The sequence below is a fragment of the Oncorhynchus clarkii genome, chromosome 14 (assembly GCF_045791955.1).
Source record: "Oncorhynchus clarkii lewisi isolate Uvic-CL-2024 chromosome 14, UVic_Ocla_1.0, whole genome shotgun sequence".
Classification (NCBI taxonomy): Eukaryota; Metazoa; Chordata; class Actinopteri; order Salmoniformes; family Salmonidae; genus Oncorhynchus; species Oncorhynchus clarkii.
Window position 1 is genome coordinate 5,855,876 of NC_092160.1, and position 23,630 is coordinate 5,879,505.

The 23,630-nt window shown below is 42.0% G+C and overlaps 1 protein-coding gene across 2 annotated transcripts in view; it reads right to left on the minus strand.

The window, feature by feature from the left end:
• Positions 1-129: 129 nt before the first annotated feature.
• Positions 130-23,630, minus strand: part of LOC139366170 (platelet-derived growth factor receptor beta-like) — a 59,748-nt gene continuing 36,247 nt past the window's right edge. For both annotated transcript variants that reach the window (XM_071103345.1, XM_071103346.1), the window contains exons 13-23: positions 23,438-23,542; positions 23,230-23,340; positions 19,752-19,911; positions 17,320-17,486; positions 13,502-13,620; positions 10,530-10,652; positions 10,217-10,328; positions 9,587-9,686; positions 9,366-9,471; positions 8,750-9,039; positions 130-2,050 (exon numbers count right to left, since the gene is read on the minus strand). In XM_071103345.1, the coding sequence (XP_070959446.1) occupies positions 1,897-2,050; positions 8,750-9,039; positions 9,366-9,471; positions 9,587-9,686; positions 10,217-10,328; positions 10,530-10,652; positions 13,502-13,620; positions 17,320-17,486; positions 19,752-19,911; positions 23,230-23,340; positions 23,438-23,542 (1,547 nt within the window). In that variant the 3' untranslated portion in view covers positions 130-1,896. The remainder of the gene's footprint in view (positions 2,051-8,749; positions 9,040-9,365; positions 9,472-9,586; positions 9,687-10,216; positions 10,329-10,529; positions 10,653-13,501; positions 13,621-17,319; positions 17,487-19,751; positions 19,912-23,229; positions 23,341-23,437; positions 23,543-23,630) is intronic.

Sequence of the window (23,630 nt, forward strand, 5' to 3'; positions counted from 1 at the left end):
ATACAAGACAATGTAGAAACAGATGTTGGTGTTGAAAATTAGAGAGCTAAAAAACTATGTATTATTTTCCGTTATGGGAAAATAGTAGAATGCTGCAAGTCATTGAACTAATATAAAATGCAGAACACATTTCTTGTGTTATATATTCATTATAAACTTTTATTTTCACATAATCACTTTTAATTAACATACAAAATACTGCATATAAAAATACATTTGTAAACATACAGAAAAGCTTTGGTACCATAGCGTGTGTGTGGTGAATATTCTACATTATGTAGTGTGTGTGTTCTGCATTCCTGCGTGTTCTGCATTCCGTGTTCCTACATCATGTGACAAATGTATACAAATAAGCATATTTATATTTCACTGGTAGTGTATCTAACCATAGGTCAACCTCTGTGAGTGGACTCTAAGCAAGTTACAAGAAAATAAGTGACTTCTCTCAGGTATCATTTCATTGTTTCAATAATATAGATTAAAATCTCGATACCCACATTTCTAAAAAAGATCTCCTACCAAAGAGAAGCTTATTTTAACATTAGGCCTACTATTTGTATTTTTCATAGAACTTCATACAATAGAAAAGCACTTCAAAGATATTAGATCAGTCATGGGCACAGTACACAACAACGTACTAATCTTGTACCAGGTGTGCTAAGGCAGTGATATGCTCAGATCACTTCTCATTCAGTCAGTACCTCTGTGTAAAAACATAACATTTGTTCATACCTCTCAGACATCATTGAATCTCTTATGTACTGAACCTAAATCTCTTTCTTGGAAATGTTCATGTTTCCCTAAACATTGTAAAGTGCAAAATGTATACAGAATTGTTTAAACAAAATGCTATATAAAACGTTTAAAAAAATCTCTATAAAACTCAAGACAACATAAAATGATATTTGACACATAACCTTTACTGAATGTACACTATTCTGCTTAATTAAGGCCAAATGCATGAATCTTTTCTCTAAGTTAATTATATTCCCGCAAAATAACTTGAAATAGAAAGTACACATTTGTAAAAACAAAGAAAATATACCTCAGTGCAACTAGAATGTCATATCCCATTGATGTTGAGAAGTATAGATGCCATAAGATGATGTGTGTCTGATTGTTTTTACTAACTAAAGTAGCCTACCCATCTAAAAATATGAACTTTTTCACACAAGCAAAATGTAACAGTACATGCTCCACTTTTAGGGGTAAAAAAAACTGAAAGGGTTTTAGAAGCCTAATGTTTTCATCTTTATAATATATAAATACAAAACATGTATCAGGAAAAATGACAAGACAAATCCCCATAGAAACACTGCAATAGTGACCATACTACAAGTGTATTTTAAAATCATGAATTTCCTGATGTACATTTTTATTCTTATGTGACACTGGTATTTTTTCATCTTCATTATTATGTGAAGGCTTTAAAAATGGTCCCTCTCTTCAATATGGAGTATTTTGCATTGATTAGATTTATTAAAATCATCATCAATCAACAATCATCATTAATTAAATATATGTCACTCTCTCATTGTAATTATTGATTTTCAATTGATTTTCAGCACAGAATTATTTTGAAAGTACCAGTTGTGAAATATTTGCTTAAAGCAGTGGGAATTGCTTATGTTGTTAGGGTTAGCTCCTCACTGAAATCGCAACATGTTGTCTTAATCCACTAAAGCAGGGATGGCCAACTGGCAGAAGGAAATTAACTAGTGCCGGCTCTGACTGCATTTGTGGGTAGGGATGTGTGTACGCAGACCCGCGAGCCACTGCGGACCCTCATGATAAGTAAAAAACAATATGTGGCCCCAACCCCCATCAAAGTTTCCCATCCCCCGCACTAAAACTATTCAGGAATGTTGCTATACATTCACCAAGTTTCTTAAATCTCTACAGGAAGCTGTCTTCCACTTCCGGTGTTCCAGAAGATTCCAGTGGAATCAGAGCCTGGTTGGCATGGAGATCCTCCTCTTCTGGAATGGTGTCTGCCTCGGCTGTCTCCTGGGAGATGGAATCAGCCTCGTCATCCTCCAGAGCCAGAGAGCTACAGGGAATAACAACACACATGTTTCTTTACAAACAAACGTGGGATATTACGATTTTACGTCCCATTTCAGGTGAAGACTATACAGCGTTGCGCAACAAATCAAAACAATGTAAAACCTAAACTATCATATTTCTGCCAGCTTGTCTAATGTTTCAGTTTAAATGTCTTACAAAATCCTCAAAATGTGACACTGAGTGTACCAAGCATTATGAGCACCTGCTCTTTCCATGACAGACTGACCAGGTGAATCCAGGTGAAAGCTATAATCTCTTATTAATGTTGCCTGTTAAATCTACTTCAATCATTGTAGATGAAGGGCAGGAGACAGGTAAAAGAAGGATTTTGAAGCCTTGAGACAATTGAGACATGGATTGTGTATGCGAGCCATTAAGATAGGGTGACCAGGCATCCCCGTTCATTGGGGACAGTCCCCGTTTTTGGTGGCCTGTCCCCGGCTGGAGCTGTCCCCAGAAATGTCCCCGTTGTTAACTGTGCTTTAAAAACAGACTGCAAAGTGAAATAATATTATACGTGGAAAGAAAGACCGGGCAGCAGAGACTACCGATTAATGTCTCAATCGCTTTGTGCTTGTTTTGTCTAGCAGAGGGGGCTGCTCGCAATATCAGCTTCATTCACAGTTCTTCTTCTACTAACTACTTGCTCATGCTAGTTTTAGAGAAAAAAGCTGTGGAAAACTCAGCCAGAAGCTAGAAAGTGTCAAGTGACATCACCACAAACGTCTTTTCAAGCCAGGTAAGTTACAATTGATACTATCTAATGATGTTATAATGTCACAATTTATTATATAGATAGATGATCTGCTTTATAAGGTTTTAAATAGGTTATGCTAGCTAACATTAGCTATGTCGGCTAAGTTATCTAGCTAGGTTAGCTAGCTACTGTCATGGTAGCTAGGTTAAAAAACATTCACATGTAAACATGCAGAAGACGGGCTATTTTGAAAATATGATTATATTAAATTAATGTACAATTAAGAGAATATTTACTTGTAGATTATAAATTGAATGGTTTGGCATTAGTAGGGTGAAAATATATTTGGACATTTTTATGGATAACTGTCATGGATATCATCCTCTTCGTCTGAAGAGGAGTAGCAAGGACCAATACGCAGTGTGGTAAGTGTCCATGTTTTAATAGTATAACCTGAATACGACAGAATACAAAATAACAAAGTGAATATAAACAAAACAGTCCTGTGTGGCACAAACACTGACACAGGAAACAATCACCCACAAAATACCCAAAGCATATGGCTGCCTAAATATGGTTCCCAATCAGAGACAACGATAAACAGCTGCCTCTAATTGAGAGCCAATCTAGGCAACCATAGACATACAAAAACCCCTAGACTGGGTACCAACCCCATAAACATACAAAACCCCTAGACAGGCCAAAAACATATAATCACCCATGTCACACCCTGACCTAACCAAAAATATGAAGAAAACAAAGATAACTAAGGTCAGGGCGTGACAATAACATTAGTATAATGTTTTCTGTTAGAGTGGAGAGGAGGAAGACTGAAGAGGAAGAAGAATGAAAGAGAGAGGAGGAAAGGTAAAGATATGATTACAGAGCTTGCTAATTTATTATTACAAACAATGTTTTTGAGAGAAAATACAAAAATGAGGCAAGTAATGGGAATCTGTTAACCAAAGTATTTTATCTAATAGTGTACTATTTATGATTAAAGATTGGAGAGGAAGGAGAAGGGAAAATTAAGGGAGTAAAAAGAATGAAGTGAGGAGAGTGTAGAAGAGTGAGGTGGAAAGGTAAAGAGAAGGAAAGGAAGAAAAAGCAGGAAGACGAGTGAAGAAAAGAGGAGGAGAAAGATTGGAGGAGAAGAAAAAATTAAGAGAGTAAGAAGAGTGACACAAGGAGAGTGAAGAAGAACAGACAGAGGAGGTACAATGGCTCTTTCCAAGAAACGGAAATGCCATTTTGATGACAACACGATGAGAGAATTTCCATTTATACACTCCGGTCAAGACGATAGAATGGTTAACTGCACCCTTTGTAATTCGTATTTTTCAATTGGGAGCGGGGGAAGAACGGCAGTGGTAGAACATCAACAGAAGAAAAAGCATAAAGCCTCTCTGATTGCCCGTGTTGGTTTGCCCTCTGTCACCACATTCTTCAAGAAGGTAGAGCCTTCCCAAGAAGAATATGGTTTAGCTGTGCAGGAGGGTGTCTTTGCATACCACACTATGCGACACAATCATAGTTACTGATCTATGGACTGCACAGCACAACTGACATGGAAGCTTTATAAGCTGAAGTTTACATGTGCTAGGACAAAATGTGAAGCCATAGTGAGTAATGTTTTAGCACCATGGGCAACTACTTTGGTAACAGAGGACCTAGACCAGGTTGAATTTGTGTCCCTGTCCATTGATGCGTCCAATCATGGACATGTAAAGCTGCTGCCAATAGTAGTCAGATATTGTAAGATATATGATGGCAACACATCTGTGGAAACAAAACAGCTCGATTTTGTTGAATTGAAAGGAGAAACAGCAGAGGAGATTGCAGCTGAGGTCCTGGTGGTCATCCAAAAATGTAACCTGGAAAACAAAGTCGTGGCATTCTCTGCCGACAACACAAATACCAATTTTGGTGGACTGAATAGGCTGTGTCCATACCGAAGTTAAAAATGCTCTGCAGTGGGACGGCCAAAACAGACCAAACATGGCCAAAACAGACCAAACACGGCCAAAACAGCTTTGGATATGATTCCCCTTGATGTTGAGTACCTGCTCACAAAGATATTTTCATATTTTCATATTTTCACCGTCAGAGTAGAAAGACTGAAGAGCTTTCGTAAGTTTGTTGGCCAGGAGTACCATAACATTTTAGGACACAGCAATGTTTACTGGCTGTCCATGCTCCCTGCTCTAGAAAGAGTGCTGAAAATGTATGTGCCATTGAAATCCTTTTTTCTTCTGAAGACAAATGCCTTGTTGTCCTGTGAGCAATGTTTGAAGATCCACTGATTGAACTTTGGCTGGCCTTAGTCCATGGAAACCTGACTGTATTCAGTGACAAGATCAAGATGCTTGAAGGCCAGGACTGCTGTTTTGTGGAGTCATCTGCAATTCTGAGAAACGTTGAGGCAAAATTGACTACAAGGTGTGAAGACAATTTCATTCCAGTTTTGGTCAGAGGACTTCTGAGAGAGCTAGAGGAAAATGGAGCAATGTCTAAAGAGAGCTTTCTCAAAACATCCCAATCATTCTTCACTACGGCTGTGAACTACTTGCAAGCATGGGGAAAGCACACAGATAATCTAAAATATTTACATGGTCTCCTTTTAAAAAGGCAACCTCAGCGTGAAGAGATCCAGAAGGCAGCAGGCACACTGCAGGAAAAATGCCCCAATGTGACCATCAATGAGGATGCATTGTTTGACGAGGTTACTGGCCTGCAAGAGTTCCTAAAGGGGGGATCACTTGAAGAATGGAAAACATCTGAGACACCGCTTAGTCAGAGATGGAGCACGGTGATTACCCACTTCGAAGAGAACGACATCCCACACACTAACGTGGCTAGATTAGCATCTGTTATCATGTGCTTACCTGGAAGTAATGCACCAGTCGAGAGAGTGTTCTCCCAAATGAATGATATATGGACAGCAGCAAGAAATGGGTTCACTGTTTCTACCATCAAGGCCATGCTTATTGTGAAGACAAACTTCAACCTCCCCTGCCAGGAGTTCATGGAGAAGCTGGCCAAAGACAGAGCAATCCTAAAGAAGATACATTCTTCTGAGAAATACACAGATTAGATTGGTATAAGTATATTATGTAGTTACCAACCTCATCACCGTCTTATTTCTTTATTATGTTGTTAAGTATTTCACATAGACTATTGTCTGTTTTTTTCAGTTTTGCTCATATTCTCTTCTGCTCTTATTCTACCCAGACTACCAGGACCACTGAATGGCTGTTCAGATCAGTTCTACCCAGACTACCAGGACCACTGAATGGCTGTTCAGATCAGTTCTACCCAGACTACCAGGACCACTGAATGGCTGTTCAGATTGGACAGTTCTGTCTCATCTGTAGTGTTTCTGTAATATAGTTGTTTTCTCTATCACAGTGTACCTGTTAGACTAAATACATGTAACCGGAATTGTCCCCCTTTATTATTTCATAGATAATAACATTGGATATTTTAATTATATATTTACCGCCGAACTGGAAAGGTCCCCGGTTTTAATTTCAGAAATCTGGTCACCTTACATTAAGAGGGTGAATGGGCAAGACAGTGTCTTTGAATGGAGTATGGTAGTATGTGCCAGGTGCACCAGGTTGTGTCAACGCTGCTGGATTTTTCACCCTCAACAGTTTTCTGTGTGTATCAAGAATGGTCCACCACCCAAAGGACATCCAGCCAACTTGACACAACTGTAGGAAGCAATGGAGTCAACATGGGCCAGCATCCGTGTGGAATGCTTTTGACACCTTGTAGAGTTCATGCCCCGACGAATTGAGGCTGTTCTAAGGAAAAATAGGGGGGTGCAGGGTGCATCTCAATATTAGACAAGCAACACTGAGGCATGCATGAGAGCATCAGCTGTTCCGGACGACTGTGTGTTCACGCTCTCCGTAGCCGACGTGAGTAAGAACTTTAAACAGGTCAACATTCACAAGGCTGCGGGGCCAGATGGATTACCAGAACGTGTGCTCCGGGTATGTGCTGACCAACTGGCAGGTGTCTTCACTGACATTTTCAACATGTCCCTGATTGAATCGTTAATACCAACATGCTTCAAGCAGACCACCATAGTCCCAGTGCCCAAGTAAACAAAGGCAACCTGCCTAAATGACTACAGACCCATGGCACTCACGTCCGTAGCCATGAAGTGCTTTAAAAGGCTGGTAATGGCTCACATCAACACCATTATCCCAGAAACCCTAGACACACCATAATTTGCATACCGCCCAAACAGATCCACAGATGATGCAATCTCCATCCCACTCCACACTGCCCTTTCCCACCTGGACAAACGGACCACCTATGTAAGAATGCTATTCATTGACAACAGCTCAGCGTTCAACACCATAGTACCCTCAAAGCTCATTACTATGCTAAGGATCCTGGGACTAAACACCTTCCTCTGCAACTGGATCCTGGACATCCTGACGGGCTGCCCCCAGGTGGTGAGGGTAGGTAGCAACACATCTGCCGCGCTGATTATCAACATTAGAGCTCCCCAGGGGTGTGTGCTCAGACCCCTCCTGTATTCCCTGTTCACCCACAACTGCATGGCCAGGTACGACTGCAACACCATCATTAAGTTTGCTGATGACAACAGTGGTAGGCCTGATCACCGACAACGATGAGACAGCCTATAGGGAGGAGGTCAGAGACCTGGCCGGGTGGTGCCAGAACAACAACCTATCCCTCAATGTAACCAAGACCAAGGAGATAATTGTGGAGTTACAGGAAAAGGAGCACCGAGCACGCCCCCATTCTCATCGACGGGGCTGTAGTGGAGCAGGTTGAGAGCTTCAAATTCCTTGGTGTCCACATCAACAACAAACTAGAATGGTCCAAACACACCGAGACAGTCGTGAAGAGGGCACAACAAAGCCTATTCCCCCTCAAGAGACTAAAAAGATTTGGCATGGGTCCTGAGATCCTCAAAAGGTTCTACAGCTGCAACATAGAGAGCAGCCTGACCGGTTGCATCACTGCCTGGTATGACAATTGCTCAGCCTCCGACCGCAAGGCACTTCAAAGGGTAGTGCGTACGGCCCAGTACATCACTGGGGCAAAGCTGCCTGCCATCCAGGACCTCTACACCAGGCGGTGTCAGAGGAAGGCCCTGAAAATTGTCAAAGACCCCAGCCACCACAGTCATAGACTGTTTTCTCTACTACCGCATGGCAAGCGGTACCTGAGTGCCAAGTCTAGGACAAAAAGGCTTCTCAACAGTTTTTACCCCCAAGCCATAAGACTCCTGAACAGGTAACCAAATGGTTACCCGGACTATTTGCATTATGTGCCGCCCCCCAACCCCTCTTTTACGCTGCTGCTACTCTCTGTTTATCTTATATGCATAGTCACTTTAACTATACATTCATGAGCATACTATTTCAATTGGCCTGACCAACCAGTGCTCCCGCACATAGGCTAACTGGGATATCTGCATTATGTCCCACCACCCGCCAACCCCTCTTTTTACGCTACTGCTACTCTCTGTTCATCATATATGCATAGTCACTTTAACCATACCCACATGTACATACCACCTCAATAAGCCTGACTAACCGGTGTCTGTATATAGCGTTGCTACTATATTTTCAAATGTATTTTTACTGTTGTTTTATTTCTTTACTTACCTATACACACACACACACATACTTTTTTCCCCTTCTCCGCACTATTGGTTACAGCCTGTAAGTAAGCATTTAACTGTATTTGGCGCACGTGACAAATAAACTTTGATTTTGATTGGATTCTTAATGTTTAGTACACACAGTGTATACATGGTAAGATAAGACCAATTTTTATTGAAATCCCACGTATGGCTCTGTGTGTTGGTGTTGTAACTATACAAGGTCCTCTAGAGTAAATATGCATTGTCTTTCCTGCATGCTCAGCATTTGGCACACATTTGCAGTCAGTCAGTCAGTGTTTGTAGTCAGGAAGTACTTTAGACAGCCATACCTCGCGGGGCTTTCCATTGGCATGCGGTTGGCCTCGGAGAAGACTTCCTCCTGAGGCTTGGGGTCCGGGATGGGAATGATGTAGTCATTGTAGGAGGTAGTCACTTCCTCTTCATCTGCCTCCGGTCTAAAGTCTCCAGTTAGGGGGTAGGGGTTGAGATCCTGGAGGGAGTCAGGGGCGGTGGAGGGGGTGATGGCTGGGGTGAGGAAGGGGGAGGAGAGCCTGGGTTTGGTTCTGACCACGGCCGGGTGGTCACTCTTGAAGAACTCGTCGTTGACTTGGCAGTATCTCTGTACCAATAATTAGTCAATTAGATACATCTCAGTGATCAATGTCAGATCTGTCCATAGTCAATACACACTTAAAGGAAAACCCCACCCAAAAACTATATTTTGGTATTTGTTTCATTCGTCCATTCTTGACATAGTCCCAAAATGTTTTACTTGTCAGCAATCAGGTTTTTAAGATATGTAACTTACAAAATACAGAAATCATCCCTGTATGATGCATTTTGCATTTAGCAAAAAATGTGATCGTTTTCATAGATGGATGTGGAAATACTGTTGGTCTTCAGATGCAATGTGTAAAGGGAAAAAACCCTATATTAATAGGATACCTTTTTATAGCTGTCAGTGAGCATGTTCCCCATGGTGTGCACCAGAAAGGAGAACTCTGGCCTCTTCTCATGCTTCTCATCCCAGCACTTCTGCATCACTTCATAACTGGAGGACAGAATGACTTCCTTAGTTGAACATTTTAACTGAACTTGTCACTAAAAAAGAACTGACAGAAGACATGGTTAGAGAGAGGAGTTTGAGAGTGATGGTAGAGACTTACACTTCGTCTGTGGCGTGGTTAGGTTTGGCCATGCGATAGCCTCTCTTTAAGGCACTGTAAAACAGCTCATTCATAGGAAGGTCAGGGTAAGGGGTTCCTCCTGATAAAATATCAACCATTCAAGTATTTAAAGGCTGATCATGCTGAATCAGGAGTGTCCAAAAGTTCTCAAATCTCGAATGAAACAAGAATCATGACATATTTGGTTTCCTACGAAAAACACTGTTCACGCTGTTTCACGCTAAATTAACCACTTCTCAATAAGTACTCTTCTTATCACAACCGTTCCAAAAGCATTTGTAAAAATCCCAAAATGAATTGATAATAAACCCAGACTGTAGCTAATAACAACAAAACCTCATCTGACCCTAAATAGATTCAGGATTAGACATGCTGATTGTCTTATCCTCTTAAGATAACTTTATTGCCTGTTTGTTTAAACACGGTATTGACATCCTTTTGAAACCTCTATACTAACATACATTAAATAAACGAGGTCATCAGACCGCTCATGCTACTACTGACCTTTCTGAACGAAATCCAGTTAATGGGTTGTTTCGATTTAATCAAACAGTAATCTCTTTGAACTATCAGTTAATAATGAATGGATTCCATTTCCCGTCCACCTACCAAGGGTGAAGATCTCCCAGAGCAAGATGCCATAGGACCACACGTCACTTAGGGTGGTGTACAGGTTATGGAAGATACTCTCTGGGGCCATCCACTTCAGGGGCAGGAATGTCTGAGAGGGCCAGAATTAGAGAGAACGTTAGCATCAGCCAGGTACTTAAAGGTAGGTTACAGCAGAAGTTATGGCTTACAATTTAAGTCAGAAGAAAGTTGTAATTTATGGTGTTTAAATGGTGTTTTAATGTTATCTTTCAAACTTTGTCTTATTTAATGTGTATGTGTATGAGTGACCCTTAGTGAGCCTGCCACTCACGCTGCCTTTGGAGATGTAGTTGGAATCGTGCATGATGTCTCTGGCTAGGCCAAAGTCACAGATCTTCACCAGTTTCCCCTCACAGATCAACACGTTCCTGGCGGCCAGGTCACGATGGACACACTGGGGAGGAGAGGGTTTTAAATGGGCAATCTGCAGTTGCTACATTTTATTTTTGGAAATGTGTGATACATTATGTACCCGTTGATTCTTGAAGCATAGGACGTATATATGCCTCATGAGCTTTACTGTAATACCCAACAACAACATTGATGAAATTCCATACCACAATAAGCAGGTCTTTCAAAAAGTCAGGAAGTTGGCAGGCTACTCTGACAAACCATCTCCACCGGCCCATGATGACCCACTCGCCCTGTCCAACAACCTCAACAACTTCTTCTCAAGTAGAAAAAAAGAGGAGGAAGGGAAGCGCTGCTAAGGTACACAATAGTCGATTTTGGTAGACAGAAGGTGCTCTTTGGTGAAAGGGGTAAAATGGTTATCAAAAAGCAAGGAGGACCAAGGCACTCTTCATTTAATGAATTATTAAAATGCCTTGATTTGTATGGCATGTTCAATAGAAACAAAGTTTCGGCTGCATGGCCTTCTTCAGGGAGTACAAAGAAACTTCTTCTCATGATTTGATACCCACGTTTTGATACCCACTATGATCCAGAAGCTGTGAGAACTTGCTGGATGCCCTCCACTTTACTGATTCCCATGGCCCACTCTTCAGTGAAGAGGTGGCGGCATACCAGCGGAAAGCTTCGGTATGTGCAAGGCCAGGCGGGATAAAGTGTCGAGTCCTAAAAGCATGAGCTGCTGAGCTCAGCCCCATCCATAGCCATTCACCTACCGCGATCCACTGGCACAATCCCACCCTATGGAAAACATCTACCATCGTGCCCATTCCTAAAATGTCTACCTCGACTGAGTTCAACCGGCATGTTGCTCTCAAGTCACTGATCATGAAATTCTTGGAAAGACTGGTTCTTAACATCCTACTACTACCCACCGTTCACTCCTCCCTTGATCCCTACCAGTTTGTTACAAAGCAGGGAGAGGAACGGCTGACACAGTGGTCTGCAGCCTGCACAGGCTCCTGGAACACCTGGAGGGAATGGGGAATTACGCACACATCCTGTTTGTGGGTTTCAGCTACGCCTTCAACACCATCCAACGACACACGATGATCCAGAAGCTCAGTAACCTAGACATATCTCCCACCATCATTCGCTGGATCCACAACTCTTTAAGTGGCAGACCTCAGGCCGTGAGAATAGATAACACCAAGTCCTCTGTAAGCATCACCAACACTGTTGTTTGTTTCTTCTGTGTTTTCATATTTGTTTTAGGTATTCCTGTGTGAGCTGGACCAAGATTTTCCTATTGTAGGACAATAAATGGGATTCTGATTCTGATTCTGATCCGGTCAGTGGTATAATCTACTTTAAAAGTACTACTTAAGTATTTTTGGGGGGCAACTGTACTTTACTATTTATATTTTTGACAACTTTTACTTTTACTTCATTACATTTCTAAAGAAAATAATGTACTTTTTACTCCATACATTTTCCCTGACACCCAAAAGTACTAGTTACATTTTGAATGCTTAGCAGGACAGGAAAATGGTCCAATTCACACACTTATCAAAGAGAACATACCTGGCATCTCTACTGGATCTGATCTGAAGGACTCACTAAACCCAAATGCTTAGTTTGTAAATTATGTCTGAGTGTTTCAAATATTTTACTCAGGCACAGTTCATATAAGTAAATCAATTAAATAAAATAAATAAATTAGGCCCTAATCTATGGATTTCACATGACTGGGAATACAAATATGCATCTGTTGGTCACAGATACCTTAAAGGTAGGGCCATACATCTCATTCACATATAGTTGATCAGGCTGTTGATTGTGGCCTGTGGAATGTTGTCCCACTCCTCTTCAATGGCTGTGCTTAGTTGCTGGATATTGGCGGGAAATGTAACACGCTACACGTCAATCCATCCCAAACATGCTCAATGGGTGACATGTCTGGTGAGTATGCAGGCCATGGAAGAACTGGGACCTTTTCAGTATCCAGGAATTGTGTACAGATCCTTGCGACATGGGGCCGTGCATAATCATGCTAAAGCACAATGCTATACACGTGGTATGCGGTTCTGAGGCTGGTTCGACGTACTGCCAATTTCTCTAAAACGAGGTTGGAGGCGACTTATAGTAGAGAAATTGACGTTAAATTCTCTGGCAACAGCTTTGTTGGACATTCCTGCAGTCAGCATGCCTATTGCACGCTCCCTCAAGACTTGAGACGTCAGTGGCATTGTGTTTTCTGTCAAAACTGCACATTTTAAAGTGGCCTTTTATTTTCCCAGTACAATTTGCACCTGTGGAGTGATCATGCCATTTCATCAGCTTCTTGATATGCAACACCTACCAGGTGGATGGATTATCTGGTAAAAGGAGAAATGCTCACTAACAGGGATGTAAACAAATTTGTGCATAAAATTTGAGAGAAATACGCTTTTTGTGCATATGGAACATTTCTGGGGTCTTATATTTCAGCTCACTTTACATGTTGTGTTTATATTTTTGTTTAGTGGACATATCAAACTATAATTTGATATGTCATTTTGGATCAGTTGTTGCATCCATAGCTCTGTCTATTTGAGAGTGGTTACATTTCTCCAGCCCCGTCTATCAGCTTTTAACCAAAACATTAGCAGGGAAGATGCTTTGTTATTGTTTCAACTGCTTGATTGCCCATGTAAACAACCGGGTTATAGGAAGCCAAGGTCAGACTGGACATTAACTATTGATGGTGAAGTACATTCTATATCCATATCTACAGCTCTGTAATTACTGTGCCTGGCTCAATAAAGGGTAAATGATAAATAAATATATATATCAATAAAAGTTTAGATTCCATGTAATAAATAAAGGCTGAGTAAATAAAACATTACATACATTCTTGGAGGCGAGGAACTCCATGCCTTTGGCCACCTGGTAGCTGAAGCCGATGAGGTCAGTATAGCTAAGTGTAGTAGAGTCACTGATGAACAGGGCAGGGTCCGTTGTGATCTGGTCTGGAGGGAGAGCAGAGACAGGGATGGCAGGGTTCATTAATGAGGTAACAAAGAGAGACAATGTAAAGTTGAATAGATGTTCAGGTGATACACATGGACAGTATACACTGAGGGTACGAAACATCAATAACAAATAAAATACAAATCAAACTTTATTTGTCACACCTTGCAGACCTTACCGTGAAATGCTTATGTACTAGCCCTTTACCAACAGTGCAGTTTAAGAAGAGTTAAGAAAATATTTACAGAATAAACTAAAATGAATAAAGGTAACACATTAACATTACAATAAAGTCCAGTGGCCAGGTTTGATGTAGGTAGGTGTGAAGTGACTATGCACAGATAATAAACAAAGAGTAGCAGCAGTGTACAAAACAAATGGAGGGGGGGCGGGGGGGAGGTCAATGTAATAGTCCAGTGGCCATTTGATTAATTGTTCAGCGGTCTTATGGCTTGGGGGTAAACGCTGTTAAGGAGCCTTTTGGTCCTAGACTTGGCGCTCCGGTACCGCTTGCCATGCGGTAGCAGACAAAAACAGTCCATGACTTGGGTGACTGGAGTCTCTGACAATTTTATGGGCTGTCCTCTGACACCACCTACTATATAGGTCCTGGGTTTCTGGGCCGTACGCACTACCCTCTGTAGCGCCTTATGGTCAGATGCCGAGCAGTTGCCATACCAGGCGGTGATGAAACCGGCCACAATGCTCTCGATGGTGCAGCTGTAGAAGCTTTTGAGGATCTGGGGACCCATGCCAAATCTTTTCAGTCTCCTGAGGGGGAAAATGTTTTGTTGTGCCCTCTTCACGACAATCTTGGTGTGTTTGGACCATGATAGGTCGTTGGTGATGTGGACACCAGGGAACGTGAAACTATCGACACACTCCACTACAGCCTAGTTGATGATAATGGGGCCTGTTCGGCCTTCCTTTTCCTGTCATCCACGAACAGCTCCTTTGTCTTGCTCACATTGAGGGAGAGGTTGTTGTCCTGGCACCACACTGCCAGTTCTCTGACCTCCTCCCTATAGGCTGTTTCATCGTTGTCGGTAATCAGGCCTACCATTGTTGTGTTGTCAGCAAACTTAATTATGGTTTTGGAGTCAGTTTTTGGCCACGCAGTCGTGGATGAAAAGGGAGTACAGGAGGGGACTAAGTACACACCCTGAGGGGCCCCACTGTTGAGGATAAGCGTGGCAGACGTGTTGTTGCCTACCCTTACCAGCTGGGGGCGGCCCGTCAGGAAGTCCAGGATCCAGTTGCAGAGGGAGGTGTTTAGTACCAGGGTCCTTATCTTAGTGATGAGCTTCGTGGGCACTATGGTGTTAAACGCTGAGCTGTAGTCAATAAACAGCATTCATGGGTGTTCCTTTGGTCCAGCTGGGAAAGGGCAGTGTGGAGTGCGATTGAGATTGTGTCATCTGTGGATCTGTTGCGGTGGTATGTGAATTGGAGTGGGTCTAGGGTATCTGGGAGAATGCTGTTGATGAGAGCCATGACCAGCCTTTCAAAGCACTTCATGGCTACCAATATGAGTGCTACGGGCGGTAGTAATTTAGGCAGGTTACCTTCACTTCCTTGGGCACAGGGACTATGGTGGTCTGCTTGAAACATGTAGGTATTACAGACTAAGTCAGTGAGAGGTTGAAAATGTCAGTGAAGACACTTGCCAGTTGGTCCGTGCATGCTTTGAGTACAGGTCCTGATAATCCATCTGGCATTGCGGTTTAGTGAATGTTGATATGTTTAAAGGTCTTGCTCACATCAGCTACCGAGAGCGTTATCACACAGTCATCCAGGACAGCTGGTGACCTTGTGCATGCTTCAATGTTTCTTGCCTCGAAGCTAACATTAAATGCATTTAGCTCGTCTGGTAGGCTCGCGTCACTGGGCAACTCGCATCTGGGTTTCCTTTTGTAGTCTGTAATAGTTTTCAAGCCCTGCCACATCGGATCGGCGTATTGACATTTTGCGTGTTTGATAGTTCGTCTCAAGGGCATTGCGCGATTTCTTATAGGCGTCCGGATTAGTGTTCTCTGCTTGAAAGCTGCAGCTCTAGCCTTTAGCTCGATGTGGATGTTGCCTGTAATCCATGGCTTCTTGTTGGAATATGTGTGTACGATCACTGTGGGGACGACGTCGTCGATGCACTTATTGATGACGCCGATGACTGTGGTGGTATACTCCTCAGTGCCATTGGATGAATCCCGGAACATATTCCAGTCTGTGCTAGAAAAACAGTTCTGTAGTGTAGCATCCACTTCATCTGACCACTTCCGTATTGACTGAGTCACTGGTACTTCCTGCTTTAGTTTTTGTTTGTAAGCAGGAATCAGAAGGATAGAATTATAGTCAGATTTGCCAAATGGAGGGCGGGGGAGAGCTTTGTACGCATCTTTGTGTGTGGAGTAAAGGTGGCCTAGACTTTATTTTCCTCTGGTTGCACATGTGACATGCTGGTATAAAAATTTGGTAAAACTGATTTAAGTTTGCCTGCATTAAAGTCCCCAGCCACTAGGAGTGCCGCTTCTGGGTGAGCATTTTCTTGTTTGCTTATGGCCTTATAGAGTTGGTTAAGTGCGGTCTTAGTGCCTGCATCGGTCTGTTGTGGTAAATAGACTACAAATAATATGTATTTGAACTTTCTTGGCAGACAGTGTGGTCTACAGCTTATCATGAGGTACTCCATCTCAGACGAGCAATACCTCGAGACTTCTTTAATATTAGAGATCACGCACCAGCTGTTATTGACAAACATTCTCACACCCCCCACCCCTCGTTTTACCAGACGTGACTTCTCTGTTCTGCCGGTGCATTAAAAATCCCTCCAGCTCTATATTATCCACGTTGTCATTCAGCCGCGACTCGGTGAAACACAAGATATTACAGTTCTTAATGTTTTCTTTTTCAATGATTGCATGTTAGCAAGTTGATGGCAGTGGTCGTTTACTCGCTCGCCTACGGATTCTCTAAAGGCAGCCCAATCTGCATCCTCTTTTACTCTGTCTTTTCTTCACGCAAATGACAGGGATTTGGGCCTGTTCCAGGAGAGCAGTATATCTTTCTCATCAGACTCGTTAAAGGAAAAAGCTTCTTCCAGTTTGTGGTGAGTAATCACAGTTCTGATGTCCAGAAGTTATTTTTGGTCATAAGAGACGATAGCAGCAACATTATGTACAAAATAAGTAAAACATTTTCCAAACAACGCAAAAATGAACAAAATAGCACAATTGGTTACGGGCATGTAAAACGTCAGCCATCCTCTTCGGCGGAATTTTAACACCTGCTCTTTCCTTGGCGGCTGACTAGGTGAATCCAGGTGAAAGCTATGATCCCTTATTGATGTCATACACAATCCATGTCTCAGTTGTCTCAAGGCTTAAAAATCATTCTTTAACCTGTCTGCTCCCCTTCATCTACACTGATTGAAGTGGATTTAACAAGTGACATCAATAAGGGATCATAGTTTTCACCTGGATTCAACTGGTCAGTGTATGCCATGGAAGGAGCAGGTGTCCTTAGTGTTTTGTACACTCAGTGTACATAGAGGCTCTGTAGGTCAAATGAACAACTAACCCATCCTCCTGTGCTTTCTCTTCTCATGTGCTTCCCATATGTTTGACATATAACAGACCTAAAATATACAAAGTATACAGTACACTTGAGCTTTGTTATGGCTCTGTATTTCTTGGACTCTATACCTTGTTCCTGGTAATGGTCGTGCTGATAGGGAGACTCATAGGGAGAAGGCTGGATGTCAGCGTATTTGATGGTGTCTTTCAGCTCCTGCATGGGGACGTACACTGTGGGCTCGTCCTTACTCATGTCCATGTAACCACCGTCACACTCACTGCCAAATGACACGTAGCTGCCAAGATATTTGGGACACATTAGGGTAAAGTATAATAAATTAAAAAACACATGGTCATCTCTGTCTGTACGGCCTCATTTTGTAATTGAATGTCTACAGATGTAGGATCTAAATGTAATAACCCTGCAGCAGCAGGAAATTGAAATTATTATGTGGATTATAATGAATGGACATTTTTGTGGTTGATACATTTTTTGTAAGGGAAAAACAAGTCTGAAATTTCAAAGTGGAAATGACAAACTTCAGAAGCCTTTTTAAAGCTCAAATACACAACACGTTTACATTTCCTGCCTTGCAGAAAAGTTATCCTGCAACAGGGTGATTAAATGAAGATCCTACATACGTACACTACAATTCACTTAGAAATGTGATTGTTTTTGAAAGAAAAGCACATTTTTTTATCCATTAAAATAACATCAAATTGATCAGAAATACAGTGTATACATTGTCAATGTCGTAAATGACTGTTGTAGCTGGAAACTGTTGATTTTTAATGGAATATCTACATAGGCGTACAGAGGCCCATTATCAGAAACCACCACTCCTGTGTTCCAATGGCACGTTGTGTTAGCTAATCCAAGTTTATAATTTTAAAAGGCTAATTGATCATTAGAAAACCTTTTTGCAATTATGTTAGCACAGCTGAACACTATTGTCCTGATTAAAAAAGCAATAAAACTGGCCTTCTTTAGAGTATTTGGAGCATCAGCATGTGTGGTTTCAATTACAGGCTCAAAATGGGCAGAAACAAAGAACTTTCTTCGGAAACTCGTCAGCCCATTCTTGTTCTGAGAAATGAAGGCTATTCCTTGCGAGAAATTGGCATGAAACTGAAGATCTCGTACAATGCTGTGTACTGCCTAGAAGGTCAGCATCCTGGAATCGCCACTTCACTGATGATGTTGAGACTGGTGTTTTGCGGGCACTATTTAATGAAGCTGCCAGTTGAGGACTTGTGAGGAATCTGTTTCTCAAACTAGACACTATAATGTACTTGTCCTCTTGCTCAGTTGTGCACCAGGGGCTCACACTCGTCTTTCTATTTCTATTCTGGTTCAAGCCCATAATTAAAATTCCTCAAAAATACAAGTATTATACACCATTTTAAAGATAAACTTCTTGTAAATCCAGCCACAGTGTCCGATTTCAAATAAGCTTTACAGCGAAAGCACACCAAACGATTATGTTAGGTCAGCACCTAGTCACAGAAAAACATACAGCCATTTTCCAAAGAAGGAGAGGTGTCACAAAAGTCAGAAATAGCATTATAAATATTCACTTAACTTTGATGAACTTCATTGGAATGCACTCCCAGGAATCCCAGATCCACAATAAATGTTTGTTTTGTTCAATAAAGTCCATCATTTATGTCCAAATACCTCCTATTTGTTCGCGCGTTTAGCCCAGTAAACTAAATGCTGAATGCGCGATCGCTAAGTTCAGATGGAAAGTCAAAAAAGTTATATTACAGTTTGTAGAAACATTTCAAACGATGTATAGAATCAATCTTTAGGATGTTTTTATCATAAATTGTCAATAATGTTTCAACCTGACAATTCCTTTGTCTTTAGAAATGAAAAGGAACGCAGCTAACTCTCACAGCTTCGTGCATGACTTAGCTGATGGCATTCTGCCAGACACCTGGCTCAAACAGCTCTTATTCGCTCCACCTTCACAGTGGAAGCCTGAAACAAAGTTCTAAAGACTGTTGACATCTAGTGGAAGCCTTAGGAAGTGCAATATGACCCCATAGACACTGTATATTGGATAGGCAATCACTTGAAAAACTACAAACCTCAGATTTCCCACTTCCTGGTGGATTTTTTCTCAGCTTTTTGCCTGCCATATGAGGTCTGTTATACTCACAGACATCATTCAAACAGTTTTAGAAACTTCCGAGTGTTTTCTATCCAAATCTACTAATTATATGCATTTGCTAGCTTTTGAACCTGAGTAGCAGGCAGTTTACTCTGGGCACCTTATTCATCCAAGATACTCAATACTGCCCCCCAGTCCCAAAGAAGTGTTAACAATGTCTACACTGTATTTCTGATCAATTTGATGTTATTTTAATGGGCAAAAATGTGCTTGTCTTTCAAAAACAAGGACATTTCTAAGTGACCCCAAACTTTTGAATGGTAGTGTATGTCTTTCTCCCATTCAGGGCCTGAGTATTTTATCCACTCACTGGCCAATATAACCTCTTCTTTATCTTCCAAATGAAGACCTGAGTGAACCACCAAATGAGGAGGTAGCTCTTACCCTTTCCTTTGGCTGAGAGGGGTGCTCCCTCCAGAGATGCGGCAGCCAGAGTCCTCCTGGTTCTTCTCAAGGTAGTACTGCAGGAACGAGTGCTTGTTCTTGTGTAAGTAGTCCACCAGGTCTCCATAGCGACAGTACTCTGTCACCAGGTAGAGAGGGCCTGAGAGGTTGGGTGCCACAAAAGGGACATTTTTATCTTCATTGGGGAAGAGTTTGTGTGAAATATTGTATTACACATACAGTGGGGAGAACAAGTATTTGATACACTGCCGATTTTGCAGGTTTTCCTACTTACAAAGCATGTATAGGTCTGTAATTTTTATCATAGGTACACTTCAACTGTGAGAGATAGAAATCCAGAAAATCACATTGTATGATTTTTAAGTAATTAATTAGCATTTTATTGCATGACATAAGTATATAAGTATTTGATCACCTACCAGCCAGTAAGAATTCCGGCTCTCACAGACCTGTAAGTTTTTCTTTAAGAAGCCCTCCTGTTCTCCACTCATTACCTGTATAAAAGACACCTTTCCACCACTCAATCAAACAGACTACAACCTCTCCACAATGGCCAAGACCAGAGAGCTGTGTAAGGACATCAGGGATAAAATTGTAGACCTGCACAAGGCTGGGATGGGCTACAGGACAATAAGCAAGCAGCTTGGTGAGAAGGCAACAACTGTTGGCGCAATTATTAAAAAATGGAAGAAGTTCAAGATGACGGTCAATCACCCTCGGTCTGGGGCTCCATGCAAGATCTCACCTCGTGGGGCATCAATGATCATGAGGAAGGTGAGGGATCAGCCCAGAACTACATGGCAGGACCTGGTCAATGACCTGAAGAGAGCTGGGACCACAGTCTCAAAGAAAACCATTAGTAACACACACGCAGTCATAGATTAAAATCCTGCAGCGCACGCAAGGTCCCCCTGCTCAAGCCAGCACATGTCCAGGCCCATCTGAAGTTTGCCAATGACCATCTGGATGATCCAGAGGAGGAATGGGAGAAGGTCATCTGGTCTGATGAGACACAAATAGAGCTTTTTGGTCTAAACTCCACTCGCCGTGTTTAGAGGAAGAAGAAGGATGAGTACCATCTCAACCGTGAAGCTTGGAGGTGGAAACATCATTCTTTGGGGATGCTTTTCTGCAAAGGGGACAGGATGACTGCACCGTATTGAGGGGAGGATGGATGGGGCCATGTTTCGCGAGATCTTGGCCAACAATCTCCTTCCCTCAGTAAAGCATTGAAGATGGGTCGTGGCTGGGTCTTCCAGCATGACAACGACCCGAAACACACAGCCAGGGCAACTAAGGAGTGGCTCCGTAAGAAGCATCTCAAGGTCCTGGAGTGACCTAGCCAGTCTCCAGACCTGAACCCAATAGAAAGTCTTTGGAGGGAGCTGAAAGTCCTTATTGCCCAGCGACAGCCTCGAAACCTGAAGGATCTGGAGAAGGTCTGTATGGAAACGTACAGGAAACGTATGATCTCTGTAATTGCAAACAAAGGTTTCTGTACCAAATATTAAGTTCTGCTTTTCTGATGTATCAAATACTTATGTTATGCAATAAAATGCAAATGAATTTCTTAAAAATCACACTATGTGATTTTCTGGATTTTTGTTTTAGATTCTGTCTCTCACAGTTGAAGAGTACCTATGATACAAATTACAGACCTCTACATGCTTTGTAAGTTGGAAAACCTGCAAAATTGGGAGTGTATCAAATAGTTGTTCTCCCCACTGTACAATTACATGGTTAGTAAAAAGAAAAGTTTGTAACTATGATGTTATTGTCTCCTTAGGCAGATGGCTTAACTCCCACATTAATGTTCCAGCATATAGTGCCTTGCATAAGTATTCACCCCCTTCCTATTTTGTTGCATTACAACCTGTCATTTAAATTGATTAATTGAATTAAATTGATGTAATGGACATACATAAAATAGTCAAAATTGGTGAAGTGAAATGATTCTAATTTTTTTTGTTTTGTTTTTTTTGAAGAAATAAATAAAAGTGGTGCGTGCATATCTGTTCACCCCCTTTGCTAAGAAGCCCCTAAATAAGATCTGGTGCAACCAATTACCTTCAGAAGTCACACAATAAGTTAAATAAAGTCCACCTGTTTGCAATCTAAGTGTCACATGATCTGTCACACGATCTCAGTATATATATACACCTGTTCTGAAAGGCCACAGAGTTTGCAACACCACTAAGCAAGGGGCACCCCCAAGCAAGCGGCACCATGAAGAAAAGGAGCTCTCCAAACAGGTCAGGTCCAAAGTCGTGGAGAAGTACAGATCAGGGTTGGGTTATATAAACATATCAGAAACTGAACATCCCACAGAGCACCATTAAATCCATTATTAAAAAATGGAAAGAATGTGGCACCACAAACCTGCCAAGAGATGGCCGGCCACCAAAATTCACGAACCAGGCAATGAGGGCATTCATCAAAGAGGAAACAAAGAGACCAAAGATAACCCTGAAGGAGCTGCAAAGCTCCACAGTGGAGATTGGAGTATCTGTCCATAGGATCACTTTAAGCCATACACTCCACAGAACTGGGCTTTATGGAAGTTATAAAAGAAGGCCAGGAAGCCAGAAAAAAATAAGCAAACATGTTTGGTGTTCGCCAAAAGGCATGTGGGAGATTCCCCAAACATATGAAAGAAAGTGCTGGTCAGATGAACTAAAATTGAGCCAACACCTTTCATCACCCCGAGAACACCATCCCCACAGTGTAGCATGGTGGTGGCAGCATCATGCTGTGGGGATGTTTTTCATTGGCAGGGACTGGGAAACTGGTCAGAATTGAAGGAATGATGGATGGCGCTAAATACAGGGAAGTTCTTGTGGGAAACCTTTTTCAGTCTTCCAGAGATTTGAGACTGGGACGGAGTTTCACCTTCCAGCAGGACAACGACCCTAAGCATACTGCTAAAGCAACACTCGAGTGGTTTAAGGGGAAACATTTAAATGTCTTGGAATGGCCTAGTCAAAGTCCAGACCTCAATCCAATTGAGAATTTGTGGTATGACTTAAAGATCGTTGTACACCAGCAGAACCTATCCAACTTGAAGGAGCAGTTTTGCCTTGAAGAATGGGCAAAAATCCCAGTGCCTAGATGTGCCAAGCTTATACAGACACCCAAAGATACCTGCAGCTGTAGTTGCTGCAAAAGGTGGCTCAAGTTTTCAGTTTTTTCATCTTATTTCTTGTTTATTTCACAATAAAAATTATTTTGCATCTTCAAAGTGTTGTTGTGCATGTTGTGTAAATCAAATGATACAAACCCCCCCAAATCCATTTTAAATCCAGGTTGTAAGGCAACAAAATAGGAAAAATGCTAACGGTGGGTGAATACTTTCGCAAGCCACTGTACATGCTGTTGCCCTAGGTCTGGGATTTCAGAGACTAATGACATTAGGTTGTGAGCTTGTGATTGTTGCTGTGGTGAAGGGGGCAGGGCTCACCCTGTTTGGTGCAGGCCCCCAGCAGGTTGACAATGTTGAGGTGAGGCCCCAGGTGGCTCATGATCTTCAGCTCTGACATTAGAGCCTGGGTCTCACTCCTCCTGGCCGTGGCTGGAGGAGTGTTCAGAGGTCAGAGAACTAAAGCATGAAACAGACTGCATACAGGCTTAAAACTACCTCTATGCTGAAGATGATTGTTCTCACTTACATTTGAGCATTTTCACTGCCACTTTCGTGCTGGACTGGGAATGACTGAGACCATACGCGGTCGCTTCGACCACCCTGCCGAATGCTCCGGACCCAAGAGTGCGACCTGGAACAAAACACAAACATTGCCCAAATCAGAACAGTCAATATGAACAGTAACTTGTATCTGTCTCTATTAATTAAATACACTATCA